Below are 25,321 nucleotides of genomic sequence, written 5' to 3' on the forward strand. Positions count from 1 at the left end.
AATGGCCATGACCCTAAGGCTGAGAGCCCTGCTGCCAGGAACTCCCAACTCCATGCATGTACTTTGCAAAGTCAATGAAACTTGTTTAAAAATAAAAAGTCACTGGCCTACCTCTGCTGCATCACTGGGAACAGAATAAGCATGCTGGTTGAAACATGGCTTTTTAAAAATAGTGGATCCTCCACTTTCTCTACACCCTTATTTAAAAACCTAAGGTCTACGGCCATCTGAAAATTTAAAAACTGCTCCCTTAGTAAATAATACACATCTGTATCCAATTAGAAACAAATTTTTGGAGAACAACTGTATAGGACATTTTCCTTTGGTGCTGGGACATTCCTTTGTAATGTCCAGCATTACATCTTAGGATCTGCAGTCCTCATAAGACGGTACTGCAGGGAGAAAACCAGGAAGCATGCCATAATTACAGGTTTTATATACTGTGCCAGTTTCGCCAGTTTAAGTCGTCTCAGTCAGGTGGGATCGCAGTACAAAGAAAAGTCTGTTAGAACTTTGGAACCGGGCAAGCAGCGTTCATCAACCTGATACTTCACTGAAGAGAAGAGAATTTAACGGCGACCTAATTGAAGCTCATAAACCATGTCTGTTACGTCATACCAGCTTTGAGGATTCTTTTTTTTATTAAAAAGCAAATCAGGGGGCGCCTGGGTGGCTCAGTCGGTTAAGCGTCCGACTTCAGCTCAGGTCATGATCTCACGGTCTGAGTTCGAGCCCCGCGTCGGGCTCTGTGCTGACAGCTCAGAGCCTGGAGCCTGTTTCAGATTCTGTGTCTCCCTCTCTCTCTGCCCCTCCCCTGTTCATGCTCTGTCTCTCTCTGTCTCAAAAATAAATAAATGTTAAAAAAAAAAATTAAAAAAAAAAAGCAAATCAGGCTTCACATTATGGTTGAAATAGATCTACTAAGGACTTTTTTTTTTTTTTTTTTGGTTAATATACAAATGAGTTTTGGAAGAAAGTCTACAGTAAAAAATTCTCTTTTTCTCCCTCACTCCCTCCAACCACAAAAGTAACTAGGATCTTTACAGTGAAACAAATTCATATCTGACGATTTTTCCTTTTAGCTTCCCAAATAAGCCTTGAGGTTTGTCTAATACCAAATTATTGCAATAACGTGATTATAATTCCCAGAAAGTCTCTAATTAAACTTCTGGTAACTGCCATATTTCTCCTAATATTCCCAGCATAAGTTTTAACCACATTCTGTTCGTCATAAGTGAGTTAGGCAGAGCTGAACTCAACATTCTTCTGTGGTGTTAAATACCGTTTTACTTTAAACTTACATGTGTATGATTCCTAAAATAGTCTCATATATATTTGTCTCAGTTTTAAGCTCCTTCCTTCCTCCCTTCCTTATTTTTTTCATTCTGTAGTGATTTATTTTTAGGTATATGTTTATGGTTTACCTACTCTTTTACTAAAGTATTACTTTTTGCATTCTTTAGCATGTTGAATTTAAAGTTATTTTTAAGTATATTACTATATTAAAGTAATATATATTTCATGCATTTCATGTTTTATCACCACTTAGAATATTAAATACCCTTAGGTCTGTGGCTACAAACTGAAGAGTCTGAAATTTTTCACTTTTTAAAAGTGACTTTCAGGGGTGCCTGGGTGGCTCAGTCAGTTAAGCATCCAGCTCTTGGGTTTCGGCTCAGGTCATGGTCTCATGGTTTGTGGGTTCGAGCCCCACATCAGACTCTGTGCTGGCAGCAGGGAGTCTGGCTCAAGCTCTCTCTTACACACAAAATAAATAAATAAACTTTAAAAAATGAAAATTAAAAAATTAAAAATTACGTAGACTTTTTATCAGAAGAATAAGTCCCACAAATGATTTTTTTTTGATAATGGTGTTGTTTACATATGGTCCTATAGGAAAAGGAAAGATTATTGCTGAACCGGGATGATATTTCTTACCCCGGCCCCACAGAACGAAGTTAAAAGGAAGCTTAGGATAAGAGTCTCTGACCCCTGAATTTGTTTTAGGAAAGCCATTTATTTTATTTCATATTTTTTTAAGTTTATTTATTTTGAGAGAGACAGAGTGAGAGTGCGTGAGCTCACATACAAGTGGGAGAGGGGCAGAGAGAGAGAGAGAAAGATAGAATCCCAAGCAGGCTCTTTGCTGCAGGCCTGCAGTGGGCTTGATCCCATGAACCAGGAGATCATGACCTGAGCTGACTAAGAGCCTGCCTGACCTCAAGCTCAACCGACTGAGCCACCCAGGCGCGCCAGGAAAACCATTTAAAACGCAAAATTCACTTGGCTCCAGGGCTGTCTGTGTTATCCTTAACACCATCAGGGAACAGACGTGTGGGATTACATTTTTCAGGTCACTTCAATGCACTATTTTTAATTCTATTTTAATATCACTTTTGGCATACTTAGATTTCTCTCTGTCTCCAGTAGAAGCGGTTAAAAGGATCTTGTCCCATTTTTCTTGACTCAGAAACCACAGCTGCTTTGACCAAGATTCAAAATGAAACCTTTTCCCCCTCTCTTCTTACAAAATTAGACCATGAGGAACTGCCTGTGTATAGGCGCCATGTGTGTATATTTAATACTGTATTGTATACTACATATAACGCTATTGTTATGTATATTATGTTTACATTTACATATGCCATATGTGTATATGTATGCTTACAACATATATATATGTATATTTACTATATGTATCAATAATATATTAAGTACTGACTGTCCACTCCTGGAAAGTATATTTCTGATGACAACTGTCTCCCTTTGGAATATAATTTAAACTCATTTTCACATGAAAATTCACACTTTCTGTGCCAAAAAGCAAAGTATAGGCGCACCTGGGTGACTCGGTTGGTTAAGCATCTCATTCTTGGTTTCAGCTCAGGTCATGATCTTGCACTTTTGTCCGTTCAAGCCCCATGTCAGGCTCTATGCTGGCAGCACAGAGCCTGCTTGGGATTCTGCCTCTCCTCTCTCTGCCACTCCCCCACTTGCGCTTTCTCACTGTCTCTCAAATAAGTCAATAAACGTTAAAAAAAAAAAAGCAAAATATAAACATCACTGTTTTGAAGAGCCAACTGACTTGCTGATTTTTAATCTTAAGATTTTATTATTATTGCATATTAGTATAATTTTTGACATTCTGTCAGTTTCTAGGGATGTAGTCTCTTTTTCTTTTTGAGGGTAAGGTGCTGAAAAAAATGTATGTGCAAAACAGTTTAATTCATCATAGCATCTTGGTTTCACTGACAGAATTTATATTTTTACCTTATCATACACACTCATATATCCTCTGAAGCAGAGTTTTATACCTTTATTGGTGGAAGATCTATGCCTCCAATTAACTACTGTAATTAGCTGTTTGGAGGTACTTTTTCCAAATAGATGATAATTTTTTTGGAAACTTGACATTCAGAAAACCCATTTTAAACTCAGCAACTTTATAATATGTTTGTGCAAAGCCCTGTGTAGAACTCTGAGATCTAGCAACAAAGAATAGATTAATTTATTCTTGGTGAGCAAAGGTATTTATAGTTTGAAGTTTTAATATACAAATGTTTTTGTTATAACAGGTATCTTGTTTCACTAAGATACTTATAATTTAAAGATTTAATAGAACAAATGTATTGAGAATATTTGTTTTTTTTTTTTAATGTTTATTTATTTTTGGGACAGAGAGAGACAGAGCATGAACGGGGGAGGGGCAGAGAGAGAGGGAGACACAGAATCGGAAACAGGCTCCAGGCTCTGAGCCATCAGCCCAGAGCCTGACGTGGGGCTCGAACTCACGGACCGTGAGATTGTGACCTGGCTGAGAAGTCAGACGCTTAACCGACTGCGCCACCCAGGTGCCCTGAGAATATTTGTTTCTAAATAAGCATTAATATCTATGATATCTTCTGCCATCTCTTGATTTGACTCCTGACTTTTTGTCAGAGGGTGTGTAAAGGAGCACTTTTGCAAAAGATGTGACTGGCTGTTGCTGCTTAAAAACTTTGACCTAAACCTCTTGAGATGACCGCAAATGCTTTATTGCTTATTTAATGTTTATTGTCATACCAATAAAAAAGAGATGCCATTACCCAGAATATCCTGCTCCGTTGAGCCTCAAGTGCATTTCTAAATTTTTCAGTCATATTGCTAATTATTTCTGCCATACTGATTTTTATTAACAAAAACCCAAAACCTAAATGGAAAGTATGCTGAGATTCCCCAAAGCTACTTCCTTGTGTTCTTCTATATTTAAATTTATGCAGACACGTCTTGATAATTTTAGTGGTTTCCTCAGTTTGTAATGGTTTTAGGACTCATGCCCATGACACCAGTCAGTGCACATAAGAACATGCTCTGGATGAATTCATCTTTGGGTCACAATCTAAAATCCCAACCCAAAGATTTAGTCGTGGCTAGTCTGCCCCATCTTCCCTCTGCCAAATGCAACCAAAATTTATTGAAGAAAATGCAAGTTCATGTCATATTTGAAGCTATTTCTTGTTTGGTTACCGTCCCACCAATTAGCAAGATTTGGATAAATGACAATATTCAACTGGATGTTGTTTATAAAAAGCATGTCTAACACAAAATGACATTAAGAGGTTTAAAAGTAAAAAAAAAAAAAAAAAAGACCCTTCCCCATAAATACCATAAATCATGGATAACTATACAGGAGAAATAAAATTTCTAATAACATGAAAAAAAGCAACTTAAATCATCATCAAAATGTAAATTCAAATAACAGTGCAATTCCATTTTCACTTTCAAATTGAAAAAATACTTAAGTGATCATTATCAGTAGTGATGACTACGTAGTAAGAGCAATTCCATACACTACTGATGGGGCTGTAAGTTAAAATCTTTTTTATTTATTTATTTTTTTAAGGATTTGACATTCTGTATTAATGGCTTTACATTTTCCATTATCTTTAGATCTATAGATTCAACGACTCAAATTCAGCTGTTCAAATTCAACTATTATCCCAAGGAAATAATCAGAGCTGTATACATAAGTTTATGTAGAAAATTTCACATCAGCAATATTTATAATAGCTAACAAAGAAAAGCAACCTAAATGGCCAGCAGTAGAGGAAATGTTAGATCGTTTATGGTCTGTCAATGGCATGTAATATTTTTCTTTTCTTAAAAACCATGCTGGTTAACAAGTTGGAGAATGATTTGCGAAATGCTTAGGATATAATGTAAAGTAGAAAAATCAGAATACAATATTACAAGGTCAATTCAAATTTTTATTGAGTTAATGTGTGTTGTTAAGGGGGGGGGAACAACAGAATGTTTGGGTGATAACATAGTGCAAGCAGTAGATATGTGCAAGAGAATATTTTCACAATTCAGTAGCTTTCTTATGACTGAAGGTTGATGTACTTCTTTTCAAAATAGAGCATGTTGCTTCCGACTCACAAATGCTTTGTTTTACCCGTGCAGTACCTTGTCCAGTAGGAGAATTCTCTCGTTCTGGATTAACACCCTGTTACCCGTGTCCTCGAGACTACTACCAACCCAATCCAGGGAAGTCCTTCTGCTTATCTTGTCCCTTTTATGGAACTACAGCCTCCTCCGGTGCCGGATCGATCACCGACTGCTCTAGTAAGAAGATACACTTCATTTCTTACGTAATCGCGCATGTTGGAGACTTGCGTTTGTCTTGTGGTAACCGTGATTCCGAAATTACTATTCTCAGTGGATGTGGGTGTCGGGACTTGCTAAATTGTCCTTTGGGGGGCTTTTTGATGACAGTGACTCAAAGATTCTTATTTTGGGAGCACTGAACTTGATAACTTCCACATCTCTCTCTAAGAGTCTAGGATTTAGTTATATATGTCATCCATCTATATGGTCTCTTTTTTACTGTTACTAAAACAAAATATGTGTGACTTTACCCACTTTGATAACCAGAATATTGACTATCATATTTAGGTAGAGTCTACTTACTGGCAATATCCACGGCACACTAATTGGAAAATCTAATGTTTTCTTATTAATCTTATTAGGTTTTAGTTCAACTTTCTCAGCAGCAGAGGAAAGTGTAGTGCCCCTTACTTCTCCTGGACATATCAAAAAGAACTATGAAGTCAGCAGTCAGGCAAGTCCCTTTTATACTTCTAGAATCTTCTCCAGTGGAATGTTTGGAAAACATGATGTCATTTTACATGCCACACTCGGGGAAATGGCCAGATTTGAAACCTTAAGTAATCGTCTCATGGATATTATCAATGAATAATAGTATTTACTTGTGACCTCTAATAAGAACTTTAAAAAATGCAGTATCAGAAATTCTGAGTACCAAAAATTGGGAATTTTCCCCAGCAATGTCTGGCATAGAGAATGTGTGGGTAAGGGGAACCTCTAAATTCACTAATAACTAACACTTATCACAAGCATAACCCATCATTTGAGTAAGGGGCATTTGGTTAAACCAACGGCCTTTTTTCTGATTGGCAGGAAGAGTTACTCAACTTTCATGAAAATTACTTAAAATTTTTGTCAGAGAAAAAAAGAGATTGTTTATTGGAATAAGGTATAGTTTTTTAAAAATTAAGAGATAGAGCTCATGAACATAACTAGATTAATTGTTTGGTAGATTTAGCCACTACTCTGAATAGACCTTGTCCAATGTCATGATAAATTCTTTGGCTCTAAGTATTTTTAAGGAGGATAATAAGGTTGTATTTCTTATTTCAAGTTTCTGCAGTCTCGTCCAAACTTGTAAGGGCTTCATAAGTCACATTTGAAACTGAGCCCAGCAGACATAGAAATTTGTAATAATAACCAGAGAAGTGACTACCAACCCTGGAGAAGTATTAGAATCCTCTGGCCAAATTTAAAAAATAATGATGCACAGATCCCCAACCTCCAGAGGTTCTGATTTAGCTGGTCTGGGTGGGAGCCCTATCCTGTGTACTTTTAAAACACCTCAAATGGTTTCTGACATGAAGGCAGCATTTGAAAATACTTACTATAACATCACTTAAGGATAATATATATCATATATGTCCAACGTGGCAGGCACCAACATGATGCAGGCAACAGTCCAGCTAGCATTGTTGCGTGAACTCACCCAGAAACAGGAACCTAACACTGCAAACATCAAACTCCCTAGTCAGGATTGCTTTGAAGTGATTGAGTGTTTTGTCTCTGATAGATTTCTTTTTTTGCCACCCGGTAGGTTTTCCATGAATGTTTTTTAAACCCTTGCCGTAATAGTGGAACCTGCCAACAGCTTGGGCGTGGTTATGTTTGTCTCTGTCCATCTGGATATACAGGTAACATAGAGGAATGCAACTTTCAATATACGTTTCAAATGAAATCATTGTGACTTGCATATCAGACTCTGGGACGCTAAAAATAAACCCTGTGAGATACATTAGACTGTATCGATGCACAAAAATTTGATTAGGCTTGATAAACCAAGGTGAAAAAAGTGCATAAATTACAAATTACAGTTTTCTTTGCACATTTTGGAGGAAGAATAACGAATCATCTTCTCTATGAAAAAGCTACATCATAACTCACAATTTAAATAGGAATGCAGTTTCAGAGGCCATGGCCAAGGCTCCATTCTAACACAAATTAAATGTATGATACTCAACGTAGAACAATTTTTCCAGCATAAACATCTTTAAACAAACTCCAGTTTCTCTCATTGGCCTCACACTAGTGGAAGTTTTTGTGAATAGCTGTGATTTGTTGCTTTGTTTCTGTCTTTCTGGAAGCTATGCCTGGAAAAACAATATGGCTTTGAACTTGATTACGCAGGAATTATGTAAGAATTATGTTTTCTTGCAGTTTGAGTCGCATTCTAGTTCAGTCCAGAAATACAGTTTTTGAGAGGGAAGTGAACTATATCTTAAAATTATAATTTATTTAAAATAGTTTGCTATTTCCTCCTAGAAATGTAGTTTTTGCATTTTTCCCCACTTTTATGAAGCCAACATAAAATATCTTTTCAATGAGGAAAATGGTATTGAAATAAAAGAATTCACCACAAAATGAACAAAAGGAAAGTTGGAAAACAATGTAGCCCAGGCCTATCAAGAATATGGCATTCCACTTATTTCAACTTGGGTGTATGTGTGTGTGTGTGTGTGTGTGTGTTTCAATTTTCACAAAAATTTTGTCCCAACATTCCATAAGAAATAATGGATCTTATCCTAGAATTTTATAAGCGAGTGGTGGTTGAGCAAGGGCGTAATACAAAACAGTGGTTCTCAAATTTTAATGTGCATCGGAATCATTTGGAGGGCTTCTTAAAACACAGAGTGCTGGACCCTAACCCAGAATTTCTGATTTCAGTAGATCGAGGGAAGTTTTGATCATTTGCATTTCTGTCTCATTCCCAGGTAGTTGCTTATGCTATTGGTCCAGGGACCATTTTGAGACCCAGTGGTGTAGAGGAGGAACATGGGTTTCTGGCAGAGCTAGCCCACCGATAGCTTGTGTGCATCCTATGGAAAGATGTATCCTCACTCTAGGACACCTGGTATAGGAGCTGAGATCTGGCAAGACTTGGCCCCACCCCCTCTTCTCAGCCAGTGGTCTTGGTGGAAAGTATACATGACTTGGTGCTTTTCACTTTGGAGTTAAGCTAATTTCTGGCTCCATTTTATGCTCCCAGGTCTTCCCCCTCACCCTTCCCACCACCAACCTCTACCTTGGGATTTTCTGTCTTTTATGTATTTTTATAAGGATATCTTAAATCTCTTTAGAAAGAGGCAGTGCTTTCATTAAATACTTAACTAGACGGTAGCACTTAAGGGATATTGCCCCTTCCTTCATCACCACCGCTCCCTATAAATTCAGATGATTGAGAGAATTGTCTTTAAATGATCATGGTTCTGTTTCTGTGAATCCTTCCTTTGATTGTCCTTCAGTGTTTGGTTTCCATTTTAGGCTTAAAGTGTGAAACAGACATTGATGAATGCAGCTCACTGCCATGTCTCAACAGTGGAATTTGTAAAGACCTAGTTGGGCAGTTCGTTTGTGAATGCCCATCTGGTTACACAGGTAAGAGGAGAGTTTGTTGTCTTTACAGTATAAACATTGAAATCATTGAAATTTCATTGCTGGAAATCAAAACCACAAGTAGTATCTTACACCTGTTCGAATGGCTATCATCAAAAAGACAGGAGGTAACAGTCTTAGCAAGCACATGGAGAAGAGGGAGGCTTTCTTGGTGGGAATGTAAACTGGTGCAGCCTCTAATGGAAAAGAGTATGGAGGTTCCTCAAAAACTTAAAAATAGAACTACTGTATGATTCAGCAATTCCACTGCTGGGTATCTATCCAAAGGGAATGAAGTCACTGTCTGGAAAATTTGTTCATTGTAGCATTGTTCACAATAGCCAAGATATGGAAGGAAGCTTAAGTGTATCTCAAGGGATGAATGGATAAATAAAAGGCGATCGATTTATATGTAGTGGAGTGTTACTCAGCCACAAAAAAAAAAAGGAAATCCTGCCATTTGCAACAACATGGACAAAAAATGGAGGGCATATGCTAAATGAGATAAGTTGGACAGAGCAAGACATACTGTATGATCTCACTCATATGTGGAATCTAAAAAAGTCAAACTCACAGAAACGGAGTGTCAAATAGTAGTTTCCAGGGGCTGGGTGTGGGGTTATCATATATGTCATTTAAGGGTACAAACCTACAACTACTAGATAAGTAAGTCATGTTTAAGGACTCGGGGAATAAATTCAACAGAGAGGTGAACAACTAACAAATAATAAAAAGTTTTTAAAGCAGATCACACTTATCGTCCTAACTATAAATAAATATAAAAATAAATAAGCAAGATATTCGCGGTCATCATTTTCTGTCCTATGCTGAAAATACCGGATTTCCTGCTAGAAATGTTTTGCAATAAGTAGAATGGAAGAAAACATTTTACTGCAATATATTTGGCAAAGAGCAACAATTTTTCACAACTATATTAGCCACAATTTCTGATTCTTCTGTTCTTACACCTGAATGGCTTGCTTGAAACCTATTAGTCTTAAATTCCTTTCAGGTTTTCTCTGGGTAAAATATTCTGTTATTCTCTGCAGGTCAACTATGTGAAGAAAATATAAATGAGTGTAACTCTAGTCCTTGTCTAAATAAAGGAACCTGCATCGATGGCTTAGATGGCTATCACTGCTCCTGTGTGAAGGGATACACAGGTAAGATGTTTCCAGTTTTCCTTCATTGTCTCAAAGTCCTGCAAAGCACCACAAGGTACTACTTTTTTTTAACATCATGCTATGTTAACATTGACTTTCTGATTTTGTAACTGTGCTATTATTATCTAAGAGAAAGTCCTTTGAGGAAATTCACCCTGAAGTATTTCAGGGTAAAAAGGCATCAAGGGTGCAATTTAGTCTCAAACAGTTTAGAAAAATGTGTGTGTGTGTGTGTGTGTGTGTGTGCACGCGTATGTATGTGTGTGTAAAGGGAGACACGGAGACAGAGAGAGAGAGAAGACCAGAGTTTTATGCTAAGATAAACATTCAAGAAGGAACCGGAAATAAATTGTATAAGATCGTATTGCAAATTGATGCTAAATAAAATGATGTAGTATATATAATTTATAAAGAGAAATTTCCAGAAAAATGACCAGTGAAGGAAAAGGGCAAGGTCAAAGAAACAGAGTAAAATTTTGAATTAAATTTGCTAGTTTTATCTTTTGACATTATCTCAATTAGATGTCCCTTACTAATGTTAGCTTCAGGAAGTTCTAAGATAAAAACAGAAGATTACCAAAAAAAAAGAAAAAAGAAAAAAGAATGCTAAAATGACTTACAAAAGCCAACGCTCATTCAGGAGTGGATCTCAAAGCAGTGCGACAGGCCAGTAGTTCTAATAGCTTCCCTTCCAGGAAGGGAATCTCCTGCTTCCTTCAGGAGCAGCATCCTCCAAGGAGTCAACACTTTGATCATGGTTTCGAGAAGGTTAACATTTGGGCTCTTTCCTCGTCCTCTTCCATCCCCAGGCCTGCACTGTGAAACAGAAGTCAATGAATGCCAGCCAAGCCCATGCTTAAATAATGCCGTCTGTGAAGATCAGGTCGGGGGATTCTTGTGCAAATGCCCTCCTGGATTTTTGGGTACCCGATGTGAAAAAAACATGGATGAGTGTCTCAGCCAACCATGCAAAAATGGAGCTACCTGTAAAGACGGTGCCGGTAGCTTCAGGTAAAGCCCTAAGTCTGGTGCTTTGCACTATTTTCATTTTCTTAACCATTCAGTCATGCTGCAGTCTTTACCGAGTATTGCTGTGAGTCCCGAGTCAGCCATTCCCTAATTCTAGCCCAAGAATAGACTACAGTAGACTCTCCCCACCACCTGAGGTTCTGATTCACTAAGTCCGGGCTAGAGTCTAGGCAACCTGTATATTTTAAGTTCCCCTGTGATTCCGATGCACAGCCAGACTTGGAAACCACTCTTCTATACTTGGGAGGTCAAAAGATCAAAGGAAACAGAGTAACGCAGAAGCAAATACCCGAAGCACGAGACAAAACCTCATTTTTAAACGTTTTATATTTTAGCTGGAGGTTTTACACCAGCTAAAGTCAAAGGAAATTGTGCAATCATGCTGTCACAGGGCCAATCAACAGTCTCTGTGGCTTTCAAACATTTTTTTTTTAGCTCAGTAACCCTTGCTTCATAAGAAATCTAATATGAATGTAAACAAGTAAAAAAAATAAAGAAAAACCAAACTTTTGTGTTCGGAAACAGTAATATTTGTAGAGAAGAAACACTTTGTCTTCCTGAGGCAGCTCTTGGGGTGCCAGTGGGGTATCGTTTGAAAACCAACACTCTTCCTTCATCGTGATCAAGTCTGCCCTATTTCATCCTGTTACCCGTGCAGGGTGTATGCCTTCTGTAGTACAAATACAAAAAACAGAACGCGTCTTACTTGCAGAATCTTAGGAAACTTTATTGTCCTCAACATGCCACTGTCTCTGTAAGTTTATAAAAGTTAAAAGAAAAAAACACTCTACCCCAATTCCAGCGTTTCCCAGTCCTCTTCTGGTTCAGCACCACCCCCCTTGTCTTCCAACAAAATAGCCAGGGCACTATCCAGAAGAAATAGGAAGCAAATTCTGCCAGTGAGACTTTCACTCTTGATGTGGAAATGAAATCTTACCAGTGTAGCTTCATCTTTCATAGGCTGTTTACATCTTCTGCCATATAGTGCCTACCCATAGGAAATGAGAAATTTCCAGATAAACACAGAGTTCTAAAGTCTCCCCAGCATCAAAAACAATTGCTGATTACCAAATCTGTCTAAATCCTAACTAGAGGAAAGGTGAAGGTAAACTCTCCTAATTCCGAGGAAATGTTAGTTGTCACCACAGTGAACCTGTTTCACAGACAAGGATATTGGACTGCCGTGATGATGTCAAACATGGGCAGGTAAAGAGGAGTGAAATTCTAGCCAAAATAGATTCATTGCCAAATGGAGAGAACTCCGTAAAGATCCCCCCCCGCCACAATTCCAACTGACATTTTCTCTTAAACCCTGAAACACCATTTATTCTTAGAGGTCCCCGTGTTAACTAACAATGTTAACTATCATGTATTGGACTGATCGTTTTTAATTAAATATTTCAGACATACAGAAGGTTACCAAAAACAATAAAAGTCACACACTCATCACAGCAATTATCAAACCTTAGCATTTTGTCATATTTGATTCACATCTTTGGGGTTTTTTTTAATGTTTATGTATTTATTTATTGAGAGAGAGAGAGAGAGAGAGAGAGAGCATGCGTGAACAGGGGAGAGGCAGAAAGAGGGAGAGAGAGAATTTCAGGCAGGCTCCACGCTGTCAGCACAGAGCTCGACACAGGGCTCAATCTCACGAACTGTGAGATCATGACCTGAGTTGAAATCAACAGTTGGATGCTTAACCGACAGAGCCACCCAGGGGCCCCCACATCTTTTATTTTAAAGAAATACCTTCTGAAGATAGTTTTGGAGTCCCTTCAATACACACACACACACACACACACACACACACACACACACTCTCCTCTTTTTCCTCAATAGTAACCACTATTCTGAAGTTGGTGAATATTTTTCTCATTCAGATTTCATTTTTTACTACATAAATAGTATATAGTATAATTTTACATATTACATAATTGGTATTATACTATATCTATCCTTTTGCAATTTAGGTTTTGTTTTCACTCAACATTATGTGTTGTCAAGGTTGATACATTTGGCTCTATTTATTTTAACTGCTGATTAGTATTCCAGTGAATGATTATACCATGGTTTATTTTCCCATTCTCCTTTTCATAAATATTTAAAATAATGCTTATGAATATTCATTACATGTGTCCTTGTGCACTGGTGCAGTAATTTCCTGGAGCACGCTAAGTAGAAATGGATATACAGGGATATACAGCCTATGGGAATGTAAACTCTCAACTTCCCTTGACAATCCCAAATTGTATTTCTACTCACTATATGAGATTTCCCATTTCATGACACCTATATCAGCATTTGACATCATCAAATATATTTTCCATTCTGACAGGTTTAAATGATTTGTTGCATACCACAGAGACCATATGGCATGATGATTAAGAACAAGGCACTAGATTGAGTTTAAAATCATATTCCAGAGGCGCCTGGGTGGCTCAGTTGGTTAAGCGTCTGACTTCAGTTCCGGTCATGATCTCACAGTTTGTGGGTTCCAGCCCCACATCAGGCTCTGTGCTGACACCTCAGAGCCTGGAGCCTGCTTCCGATTCTGTGTCTCCCTCTGTCTGCCCCTGCCCCCGCTCACACTCTGTCTCTCTGTCTCTCAAAAAAAAATTTTTTTTTTTAACTTTTTAAATGATATTAATTAATTAATTAAAAATGATACTCCATTGTTTAATAACAAGGGAACTTGGGCAGATCAACCTCTCTGAGATAGTTTACTTGTCTGTAAAAGGGGAATGATAGTAATGCTACTTCTTTAAACCAGTAAAGATTGGTTTAATGTATATAAAGGCTTTAGAATGGCTCGTGAGCTTTTTATATTTTTTCCTAGCACTTCTATGGGGAGAGAACTCCCAGTGTGTACATAATACTTCAACTGGATCAGACCTACTTCCTACACTATTTTTGCTACTACAACACTCCAAATATATATTGTCTTAAAGAGGTTTAATCAAAGGAACTAAAAAAATAAAGGTGACTAACAAAGTATTGTTTTTACGTGGAACATGTTTCAGCATTTCAGAGTATTTTACCCAATTTATTTAAACTAAAAACAAACAAAACCCAATTCACCCATTTCTGCCATCCCACCTCCACTCTGGCAACCACCCATCTGTTCTCTGTATCTATGAGTTTCAGTTTTCAAAGGCTTTTGAGACAATATTGTCATAGATGGGAGACTTCTTCTGATGCCTTTCTATGTGTTAGTAACATTTTGTTTCTTTCAGGTGCCAATGTGCAACAGGCTTCACGGGGCCATTGTGTGAATTAAACATCAATGAATGTCATTCTAACCCATGTAGAAATCAGGCCACCTGTGTGGATGAATTAAACTCATACAGTTGTAAATGTCGGCCAGGATTTTCAGGCAGCAGGTGTGAAATAGGTATATATGAACTCAGTGTTACTCATAACAGCACTAAAATTATTGATATCATAAAAGTGTCCATTTTTACCTGTTCTAAGCACTGTCTACATACCATAACCTATGCTAAGCATTTTGAATTTACTTAATCTTCATAGCCATCCAGCAGATGAGGTAATATTCTCCCCCATGGCAAAGGTGAGGAAACTGAAGCTTAACGGGGAAATAGAGAAAATGGAACATAGTAGAACTCTTCACATTCTACATGTTTAGAAAGGACGCTTGATTTAGGAGGACTTGGTTTCAGAGTCCGTGGACACGAATGAGAATCGGCGCCGAGCAGCTTTCTCGGGACGCTGGAGTCTCTTAGCTCTAGGACTTTTGTTTTGTTGAGTGTGGTATGCAGGATTGGGGCAGAGCTGAATTGCTCATGAACTAGGGAAGAACTAGGGGCTTGAGTAGAGGCGGAATGTGGCCCTTGCAGTTATCCCTCCTCCTCTCAATTACCCCGTTCTACGGAGTCATCCCATCAGCATATAGACATGCCTTAGTGTCTCTAAGTAAATGCCAGCTTTACTAACTTCCCAATTCCACCTCTCCTTCTAGCTATTCCCTATTTCTCTGCTTCCTGACACTACTGAGTGCTCTCCCTATCTTAGATACCCACTGATTATTCTATTTAAAAGAATGTGTTCTATATTTTATAAATAATATATATTTAACGTTGAAACTGCTTCTCAGATCATCATATTTACTGAAACGGGCTGCTTTGACAATAGTACTACATGATCTGCTGATCACCTTAGACAGTTGAAAAATGCCTCCCAAGTGCCACGGGCCACACACTTTTCTTATTTGTTGCAGACCAGTCTTCAGGTTTTAACCTGGATTTTGAAGTTTCGGGTATCTATGGCTACGCCATGCTAGATGGTGTGCTTCCACCTCTCCATGCTGTAACCTGCACCTTCTGGATGAAATCCTCTGACACCACTAACTATGGGACACCGATCTCCTATGCGGTTGAGAATGGCAGTGACAACACCTTCCTCCTGACCGATTATAATGGGTAAGCAAAACCATCAGGAAAGCCATACTCTGGATCTTATCCTGGCACCAGGTAGAACTGACATTGGGGATGGGGGACAGAGGAACAAGGGGGTCAGGTGCCCCAGCAGGACAGCAGAGTGACAATAATCAAACAGAACATTTGGGCAAGTTCTGTAAGAAAGTTTCAGGGATAGTACCTTCTGCATGTATTATGTTTTGCTATTTTCTAAGTATCACTTCATTTGATCTTCATAGTGACCTGAGGAACTCGTTTTACAGGTAGCAAAACAAAGTTTCAGAAGGACTAAATGATTCGCCCAAAATCTTACACCTTGGGAGTGGAAGAGCTAAGTCTCAGACTCTGACTCTTAACACTGACACTCTTTCTTTCACATATCAGAGCCTCTGTGGGTTGAAGGATTTCAGTGGCATTACTGACCCATGCGAGACACATATACTGAATATGAATCCACCTACAAGTTCAGGTGTACAATATGATATTTCTTTATTTCCTTTTGGATCAATTAATTCCAGCTGCAGGGCCCCATCACTCTGGGCTGTCAGAAAGGCCATCCTCAGCTGTCTCTGCCTTCTTTTTCTATTGAGCACTTCCCTACCTTAGATTTTTGCAGATTGTCAAAACCCCACAGAGCTGTGTTAAAGAGCCACAGACTTGGCCAGGACTTTTGTCATCGGTCCTTTGTCCACACTGCTCTCCACTGGGCTGTGAACTGCCCCGGCTTCCGTGGCTCCTTCAGAATCACAGCTCTTTGCTGCGTGGAATCCTTACCTTCAATCTAGACAGATTCTGTGGTGTCCTTTCTCTGTCTGATCCTCCCAAATTTCTGTCCTGTTGCTACTGAGCAGGTTGCCAGCCCCACAGAGCTCCCTTCCCTCCCCTCGGTCCATGGGACGCTCACTATTCTGGTAGAAATCGCCTTGTCCTCAAACCCTATTCTTCCTAGTGGACCTGAACTTTCAGAAACAAAATCCAAGGTATTTGCAAAAAACAAAAAAAAACAAAACTCTCCTGAGGCAAAATACATATAAAGAGAGAATCTGTTACCCCCTTGAATAGCAGAAGGAAAAGGGGAAAACACAAAGGGGAAACAATATTATAAAGATACCATTTTTTTCCACAAACATCTTTGAATAGGGACTAAGAAGATGCAGAAAGAGATATTTAACGGATTCTTGTCTTCCTTATGAGTTTTCCCTAATTTTTTCTTTTTCTCCAATTGCTTTTGAAGATAGTGTACTTTAAGCTGCTTCTTATCTTTGACATTCCCCAAAGTGACATGGTTGTTGGAACCCTCTTGTAGTTGGTCACCTTTGTTTAGTGCCAATTATGGTTTCTTTTGGAGCGACATATGTTGTCTGCCCTGTGACAGCTTCAGCAGCCCAGAGACAGAACTTCTTTCTGAGAGTCATCTGAAGCTTGTTCCTGGTCTTAGGAACACCCATTCAGAAGGAAGGAAACCAGTCTGACATTTGTACAACTCTCATTCCTTCCATACTTGATTCACCGTCTCCAGGATAGACAGTTGGTGAATTATCTCACATTGGATCAGCTTCTCACATCATCCTAAGACTTCTTCCTACCCCTTCATGTTTAAGAAGCATAAATTAATTTTCAATGAACTACGATAAAGTATAATTTGTAAACCAAATCTGCCTCAATGAAATATGGCTAAATGGAAGAAAAGAAGTAATGTTTTTGCTGGAAGTGCTTAAAGAACAAAAAAAGAAAAAGAAGAAAAATAGCAACATGTCTTACAGATGAGATTACAACATATGACTGATGACTCTATTGCCTGGAATCTTTTCACAGCTGGGTTCTTTATGTGAATGGCAAGGAAAAGATAACAGACTGTCCCTCCGTGAATGATGGAAGTTGGCATCATATTGCAATCACTTGGACAAGTGCTAATGGAGCCTGGAAAGTCTATATCGACGGGAAATTATCTGACGGTGGTGTGGGCCTCTCTGTTGGTTCAGCCATACCTGGTATGTCTTAGCTAAAGGAATGTAATTCTGTTTGACGCCAGACGTGCGGGTGCTTAGATGAACATCAAGTTTGCTGGTTTTGTTGTCCTTGGTTCTACACAAAGGTCAACAATTATCTCTCGATTTCTACTCCCTGATTATCCAGACTGTGAATTATTAGAAGCTTTTCCTAGGTGAGCTGTGGGACTCCCTGTGTAAGAAATACGACTGGGGACTTAGAGTAAGACTAGCAAGATCCATGCTGAGGTAACAATGGATGGCTACCAAACTGTCTTCCAAGGAGGAGAGGAGTTGCTGGTGTGTTCCATTTGCTTATTTAGTTTCATAATCATGTACGTAGTTTACAAGTATATCCAATATATAAACTGGAGCACTGCTAATAGTATCTCTCTTTAATGCCCTTTTTCACGGTGAGCCCAGCATCCTCCTATGCCGCCATCTTCCCAGCAATCCTTTAATGCCCTTTTTCAAATGGAACTCAAACTCTTTTCTAAAAGTACTTTTTAAAAGGTATTCAGAGAGTTTTTGTTTGAAGGAATGCAGAAGTATTAGGTGATACGGGGTTCTCAGTATTGTACGGGGCAATATGCTTGCTCTATCTGGATCCTTCTATGACATATATGAAGAGGAAAGGTTGGAGGTTCCCTGTAGTAAATAAGGAAAAATTAAAAGTGTTTCAACAGGAAGTGGCATTATTATCAGGTGAAGTGGGGTGTTGTTCCCTTTTTGTGTTTAAGTATTCTTATGTTCAACTATCTCTTCTCTGGATAGTGGGATTGCAGGTGGCTTTTATTTTTCTTTTTTATTCTCTTCCCATATTTCATAATGAACATGTATTTCCTTTATGGTAAAAAAAAAAAAGGATTTGTATATTTAAAAAAAATAAACCATGATAAAAGAGAGAAAGTAGGTTAAAGGAATAGGAGAATAAAACCTGGAAACTGTAATAGTAACCACCCAAGGAGATGGTTGTCTGCCCACATCAGTATAAATGAATTTGAGTCCATAAAAATTGCAGAGCTCCAACTGACAGAGCTTAGTGAATAGATGGCTTCAGTTTGGGTGACTAGGTCTATTGAAGAGTCTCTTAGCTGAGAAAAGAATTCTAGGAAGAAGGACAGTTATCAGAGCAGAGGTTAGGAGTGAGGTAAGATTTTATATCTGATTTTAGACATATTGAGTTTGAATTCTAATCACAGGAATACATGCAGCTAAAAACATAGGTTTTTACCATTTTATATCAAATTGACAGAGTTGTTTTTGATGATAGGATGTGATTGGCAAGGATTCAGCGTGGCAGACACTGTTAGAGATTGCTGATATGAAAATTGATACAGCCTTTCTGGGAAGCATTGTAGAAACTTTCATCAAGAACGTTAGAGAAACCCTGTGCATACAACCAACAATTCAACTACCAGGAATCAGATTAAAGGAAATAATCAATGATCTGAATAAGTGCTTATGTATCAATATATTTATCTCAGTGAAACTTTAGCACCAAACTTGGAAACAACTCCAGTTTCCAATAAGAAATGGTTAATAATTAAGCAAATTAGGAACTGTTGTACATTCATTAAAACTCATGAAATGAGAGCATGTTGAAGAAGAAAAGCAAGATTCTTTTTTAGCTCAGTGTTGAGCGTCCGGCTCTTGATTTTGGCTCAGGTCATCATCTGATGGTTCATGAGTTCAAGCCCTGCATCAGGCTCTGTGCTAACAGTTCAGCACCTGCTTGGGATGCTCTCTCTCTGCCCCTTTCCCACTCACTCTCTCTCTCAAAAGAAATAAATATACATTTATAAATAAATTAATTAAAAAAGAAGAAAAGCAAGATTCGAACATTGTATATAGTATGATCCTTAGTTGTGTGTATTAAAATCTCTCTCTCCCACACATACAAATATACTAAAAAAATAATAAAAATAAATCCTAGAAGGAAATACACAAAACTGTTAAATGTTTTTTTCTGGGTTAGTAGAATTCCTTATGCTTTATTTTTCCAAATCTCCTTCTGTGCATGTATTAATTTTTAATGATTATTGTTATAAGAAAAGGATATAGTTTGGGAAGCCTTGAAAGGGGGTTCTTCACATACTAATTGGCAGGTGAGTAAGATTAGATGGGGAGATTGTTGAAGGAAGGAGCAAGGAGGCCAGGGGTGGGAGCCTGGGTGCATCAGCACCTTAAGAGGCAGGCAGACAAGAGAGATGAATGAGCAGAAAGGTTCGAGGAGAACCAGGAGAAGATGCTTTCATGTTCACCAAGTGGAATCAGCCTGGCTCCTGGCAGGAAGGGTAGCACACGCGAGGAGGATAAACTGACAAGAATTTAAGGAAGGGACTGTTTTCAAAGGCATGGTCAGGATTCAGAGAAGCAAAACATGACAATAAAACATCCATGACTAGCAACAATGGAATGGCACAAGAAGTAAACTCGAAGTGGCAAGGAGTGGGAGTTGTTGCCAGCACTTAGGCAAACCTGTGGTGCCGGAGAGAAATCACCCAGCAGAAACCATGACATTCGATAGAGGAAAACAGCCTCCTCCAACCTTTTGCCTGGGACAAAGGCATCCAGGAAAACTAAACTTTTCTCTCATCCCACTTTCTTGCCTGAGCCGGTCCTTCCATTGGCCAGGGATAAACAGAAGCCAGAGGAACAAGGCAGCCAGGTGGTGCCATTGATAGGTGTCAACCTTTGGGGGCACAAAGCAGAGATGAGAAGGGTGGCAGGTGTCTCTGGAGGAGCAAACACAGACCATCCAGTGTGTCTAGGAAGGACAGTTCAAAAGAATGAAATAAATGTTCAACCGCAACAGATGATACAGTGAAATCACCAGAGGAGAATATTAAAGACTTTCCATTGAGTTTGGTGATTAGGTAGGCCTGGCAAATGTAGAAGTTACCTTGGAATTGGTGATAGAAATGTAAGCACTGTAGGCTTAAGAAGAAAACAAAGAGCAGCTACTGGAAGCTTCTGGTAATTTCCCGGAAGAAAGGAGGAAAAATAGGACTTACTGATGACACAAAATATTACATGCATATTATGTATATATGTGGTTCTTAATAGTTAAATATTTGTAAATCTAATATTTAAACCTTCTCTGACTATGTTCTAAGTTGCTTTATATAAAATACTGAATTTTTCCTTATTGGTAAAACACACAGTAAATGTAGGTAATTTGACTTTTCAATAATTTTCCCTGATATGTTTATATTGGCAGTGCTTTCATTAATTTGGCATTTCAAGACTAACAGACATTAAGGTCAATTTTCCTCCCTATTTCTCTTGTCTCTTTAGGTGGTGGTGCATTAGTGCTTGGGCAAGAGCAAGACAAAAAAGGAGAGGGATTCAACCCAGCTGAGTCTTTTGTGGGCTCCATAAGCCAGCTGAACCTCTGGGACTATGTCCTGTCTCCACAGCAGGTCAATTCCATTTTCAGTGTATGACAGTAATGAGATACAAAGGTACAAACCTAGTACAACTGTGAACAGACTAATGATGCCATATCTTATTGCAACCTCTGGGTTTTCAAACTTGACCACCGAGATCATTTGATGCTACTACGGTCGTAGACTAAGCCAGACGGAGGTTATCTACAGTGACTTTCAGCGAATCCCCTTTTCGGTTTCTCGGTGATGTTTTTAAGTTTTATTAGACATGATTATTTTATGATGCCTTGTAATTTCAGGACTGTAGGGACACCCCCTGGTGGTCTAGTGGTCAGGATTCGGTGCTTTCAAAACTGTAGAGAATACTGCTTCAAATTCCTCTGTTGCAGAAATTGAGGGTTGGCACAAGATCATGCATAGAGATTAACAGATGAGCTAGTGGTTAAAGACAGTCTGGAGTCCAAAAGCCTGGGTTCAAATCCCAGTTCTACCACACACGTGTAGTGATTATTTTGAACGTGTTACCCCATCTCTCTGAGCTTCAGTTTTCCATATCTGTGAAACATGAACAAGCAAGCTTCAGTTTCCTTATCCGTGAAAGATGAGCGAATAGCATAGTACCTAGTAGAGTTTCGTCAGGATCGAACACAACACGGCATATACAGGCATGGTCTTGTTTGGCACAGAGCAAGGGCTTCATAAATGTCTGCCCTTATTACAGTGGCAGAACTTGCCTAGACCTCAGTTTACCCACCTCTCAATCAGAGACAGAAAACAGGAGGATGAGGAATGGGGAACCTCTACAACACTTCCACAAACTGTAAAGCTTTACATGAGAAATTCTATGTGTAGAATTTCAGGATTTCTGGCAACTGACGTATTTGGGAGAAGGAATGATGGGGTGGAGGAGAGAGAAGGAGGGAAGAGGCTTACCTGTTACCCCTGAAATCATACTGTACAAAAGCCTCCTTCCCTTTACCCTCCCCGCTAAAATCTGTGAATGTTTTCAGCAGGACTAAATTAAGACATAATAACTCTGTCACATTCAGACAAGTAAGGTTGATCTAAAGACGTGTGTTTAAACTTTCAGGTGAAGTCACTGGCAACCTCATGCCCAGAGGAACTCCGTAAAGGAAATGTGTTAGCCTGGGCTGATTTCCTGTCTGGAATTGTGGGGAAAGTGAAGATCGATTCCAAGAGCATATTCTGTTCTGGTTAGAATTTCTTTCTTCTCTAGACTGCCATCCCTTGACCACTCCCGAGACTTTATGGCAAAAGGAGACAATTCCAAATTCCATGTTGGTCAAATAGTATGTGCCTGTCAGTCTGTTATTCAACTACGAATTCGTCTTCACTCTAACCTTTATCCAAAGGATTCATTTTTTAATTCTTAAATACATGCTGTATAAGAGAGTATGAAATTCATCATGGAGGAAACTTGGACAATGGTAAAAGAAGATGAGGAAAATAGGGCGAGAGGAGGAATACAGTTAATTTTTGAAATGCCACCAAAGTCCTGTCCTCCTGTTTGAGATGGGGTACTCTCTTGACTCCACACTTCCTAGCAGCCTACTTTACAAGGAGTAAAGCAATGGACATTATAACCCATACACTGAATAATCAAAGTCTCAATGATTGTAAAATTCAGTGTATGTAAAGAAGTTCCTAAAGATGACCTAGAATTGGGGCACCTGGGTGGCTCAGTTGGTTAAGTGTCTGACTTCAGCTCAGGTCATGATTTCACAGTTTGTGGGCTTGGGCCCCATGTCGGGCACTGTGCTAACCGCTCAGAGCCTGCAGCCTGCTTCAGATTCTGTGCTTCCCTCTCTCTGCCCCTCCCCTGCTCACACACTCTCTCTCTCTCTCTCAAAAATAAACATTAAAAAAAAAAAGATGTCCTAGAATTTGTGGGTTTTGATAGATTTCATTAATATTCCTAAAATACCACTTCTTCCTTTCAAAAAAAATACTCAGTGGGGAGCCTGGGTAGCTCAGTTGGTTAACATCCAACTTCTGCTCAGGTCAAGATCTCACAGTCCATGAGTTTGAGCCCCGTGTCAGGCTCTGTGCTGGCAGCTCAGAGCCTGGAGCCTGCTTTGGATTCTGTGTCTCCCTCTCTCTCTGCCCCTCTCCCACTCTCTTTCTCTCTCCTCTCTCTCTCTCTCTCTCTCTCTCTCTCTCTCTCTCTCTCTCTCAAAAATAAACATTAAATTTTTTTTTAAATGTTCAGCTGACCTCTGCTGAAAGAGGAAAAGTAGTTGACTCAAATAGTTTTTTTTTAGTAAATTTGCTTGTCAGTGATCTGGTCACGTGTTACCTTGTTTTAGTGTCAGTGGAGTGGCCTTTGGATGCTGCACAACACATGATTTGAAACTCTTGACCTAGCGATGCTGTTACAATGTCGCTGACAAGCTCTGGGCCTCTGTTCTTTGCCCTCAGATTGCCCATCTTTAGAAGGAACGGTACCTCATCTGCGAACTGTATCAACAGACTTAAAGCCAGGCTCCAAAATCAGTCTGTTCTGTGATCCAGGCTTCCAGATGGTCGGGAACCCTGTGCAGTACTGTCTGAATCAAGGACAATGGACACAACCACTCCCCCACTGTGAACGTGAGCTGCCTTTGTTGAAGGCATTTCAGTAGCTCTTGAAAGATGTTGGACCATAAGAAATGTTTCAGGAATGCTGCATAAAAGCCTGGTGCACCACAGTAGCAAATACAGCAAATGTTCATTGAATAGTTCCTTTGTGTAACCAACTGTGCTGGCCACCATGAGGGAAATGGGTGGTGGAAATCCAAAGAGACACCCACCTGTGGCTGTACCCCAGGTGCAGCAGGGAACTGGTTGGGAGGGAAAGACAGATCTGCGACCTGGAGTCCAAAGGGGGACAGGTTATGGCCGGGTGGGAAATAGGAAAAGATCCCTTGAGTTGGGCGCGTCCATTCATTTCTTTATTCAGCAATTTTAAAGCACCTACCATGTGCTAGACACAGGTCTATGTTCTAGGGATGCAGCATTGAAAGAAAGTCTCTTTCATGGAGTTTACATTGGAGTAGGAGAGACAGAAAATAACAAGTATTTTTTAAGTTATAATAAATAAGAAAAACAAGGGCCAGAAGTAAGGACTATGGAGAAGAATGAAGCAAGGCAGGGAAATACAAAGTGAGGGATTGGGTGGAGGCAGACTGCTGTTTTAGGTAGGGTGATCAGCAGAGTTTCTCCATAGCATCTATTCTCACTGACTTACATGTTTATCTGTGGCTTGTTTCTCTACTCCCACTAGATAGTAAGCTCCACAGGGCAGGAGTTTATCTCCGGTTCGTTACTGCAACGTTAGCGCCTCTGGCAGTGTCTAGTAGGACCTTCGTGAATATTTCTTCCTAACGAATGAAGTGCATGCCCACCCTGAGCCAGAGAGCACGCTAGATGCCAAGGGCACGGGCATGTCTACTGCCTGCTCCCCCTCCTAGCAGACTCTCCGTCTATGTTTGTGTGCAGTGAAAAAGTCATGCTTAACTGAACTACTAGTTTAATATAAACAAAATGTCCTTTGAGCATGTTTCTCCTAACGTAGTTCTATTCTTCCTGGTCACGTGGCAGGCATTAGCTGTGGGGTGCCACCCCCTTTGGAGAATGGCTTTTATTCAGCCGAGGACTTCCATGCTGGCAGCACAGTGACCTACCAGTGCAACAATGGCTACTATTTGTTGGGTGATTCGAGGATGTTCTGTACAGATAATGGGAGCTGGAATGGCATTTCACCATCATGCCTTGGTGAGATAAATCTTGGCAAGTACTGTGTGCGTTTATTCCAGCTCCATGAGAGACAGTCACCCCAAATCCCTGAGGCTCTCTTGTGACATTCCTTTGTTAACTTCATCTCATCCCAAGACACCCTGGACAAGCCATAGTGACCAAGCAGCTGTCCCTAGAGGTGCCAAAAATGTTTTAAATTGTTACCAGGCTCAACATCAAGACTATTTTTATCTCTCTGTTCTTCTACTTACCCACCTACAAACTGGGGAAATAGGTTTTTTTACTGTATGTAATTAACATACAGTGCAATATTGGTTTCAGGAGTAGAATTCAGTGATTCATCACTTACATACAACACCCAGTGCTCATCCCAACAAGTGCCCTCCTTAGTACCCATCACCCATCTAGCCCACCCCCCACCCACCTCCCTCCATCAACCCGTAATTTGTTCTCTATCATGAAGTGTCTCTTGGGGTTTGTTTCCCTCTCTTCTCTTTTCCCCCTTCCCATATACCCATCATTTTTGTTTCTTAAATTCC

General features: G+C 39.4%; 1 protein-coding gene across 3 annotated transcripts in view; it reads left to right on the top strand.

The window, feature by feature from the left end:
• The window catches only part of SVEP1 (sushi, von Willebrand factor type A, EGF and pentraxin domain containing 1), a 197,112-nt gene that overhangs the window by 103,763 nt on the left and 68,028 nt on the right, over positions 1–25,321 (top strand). For all 3 annotated transcript variants that reach the window (XM_027034812.2, XM_027034811.2, XM_053204811.1), the window contains exons 19-31: positions 5,443–5,604; positions 6,009–6,100; positions 7,184–7,280; positions 8,908–9,021; positions 10,068–10,181; positions 10,991–11,192; positions 14,447–14,604; positions 15,448–15,649; positions 17,462–17,637; positions 20,935–21,059; positions 22,117–22,240; positions 23,466–23,636; positions 24,627–24,800. In XM_027034812.2, coding sequence (XP_026890613.1) covers positions 5,443–5,604; positions 6,009–6,100; positions 7,184–7,280; positions 8,908–9,021; positions 10,068–10,181; positions 10,991–11,192; positions 14,447–14,604; positions 15,448–15,649; positions 17,462–17,637; positions 20,935–21,059; positions 22,117–22,240; positions 23,466–23,636; positions 24,627–24,800 — 1,911 coding nt within the window. The remainder of the gene's footprint in view (positions 1–5,442; positions 5,605–6,008; positions 6,101–7,183; positions 7,281–8,907; positions 9,022–10,067; positions 10,182–10,990; positions 11,193–14,446; positions 14,605–15,447; positions 15,650–17,461; positions 17,638–20,934; positions 21,060–22,116; positions 22,241–23,465; positions 23,637–24,626; positions 24,801–25,321) is intronic.

Source organism: Acinonyx jubatus, chromosome D4 (assembly GCF_027475565.1).
Source record: "Acinonyx jubatus isolate Ajub_Pintada_27869175 chromosome D4, VMU_Ajub_asm_v1.0, whole genome shotgun sequence".
Taxonomy (NCBI): Eukaryota; Metazoa; Chordata; class Mammalia; order Carnivora; family Felidae; genus Acinonyx; species Acinonyx jubatus.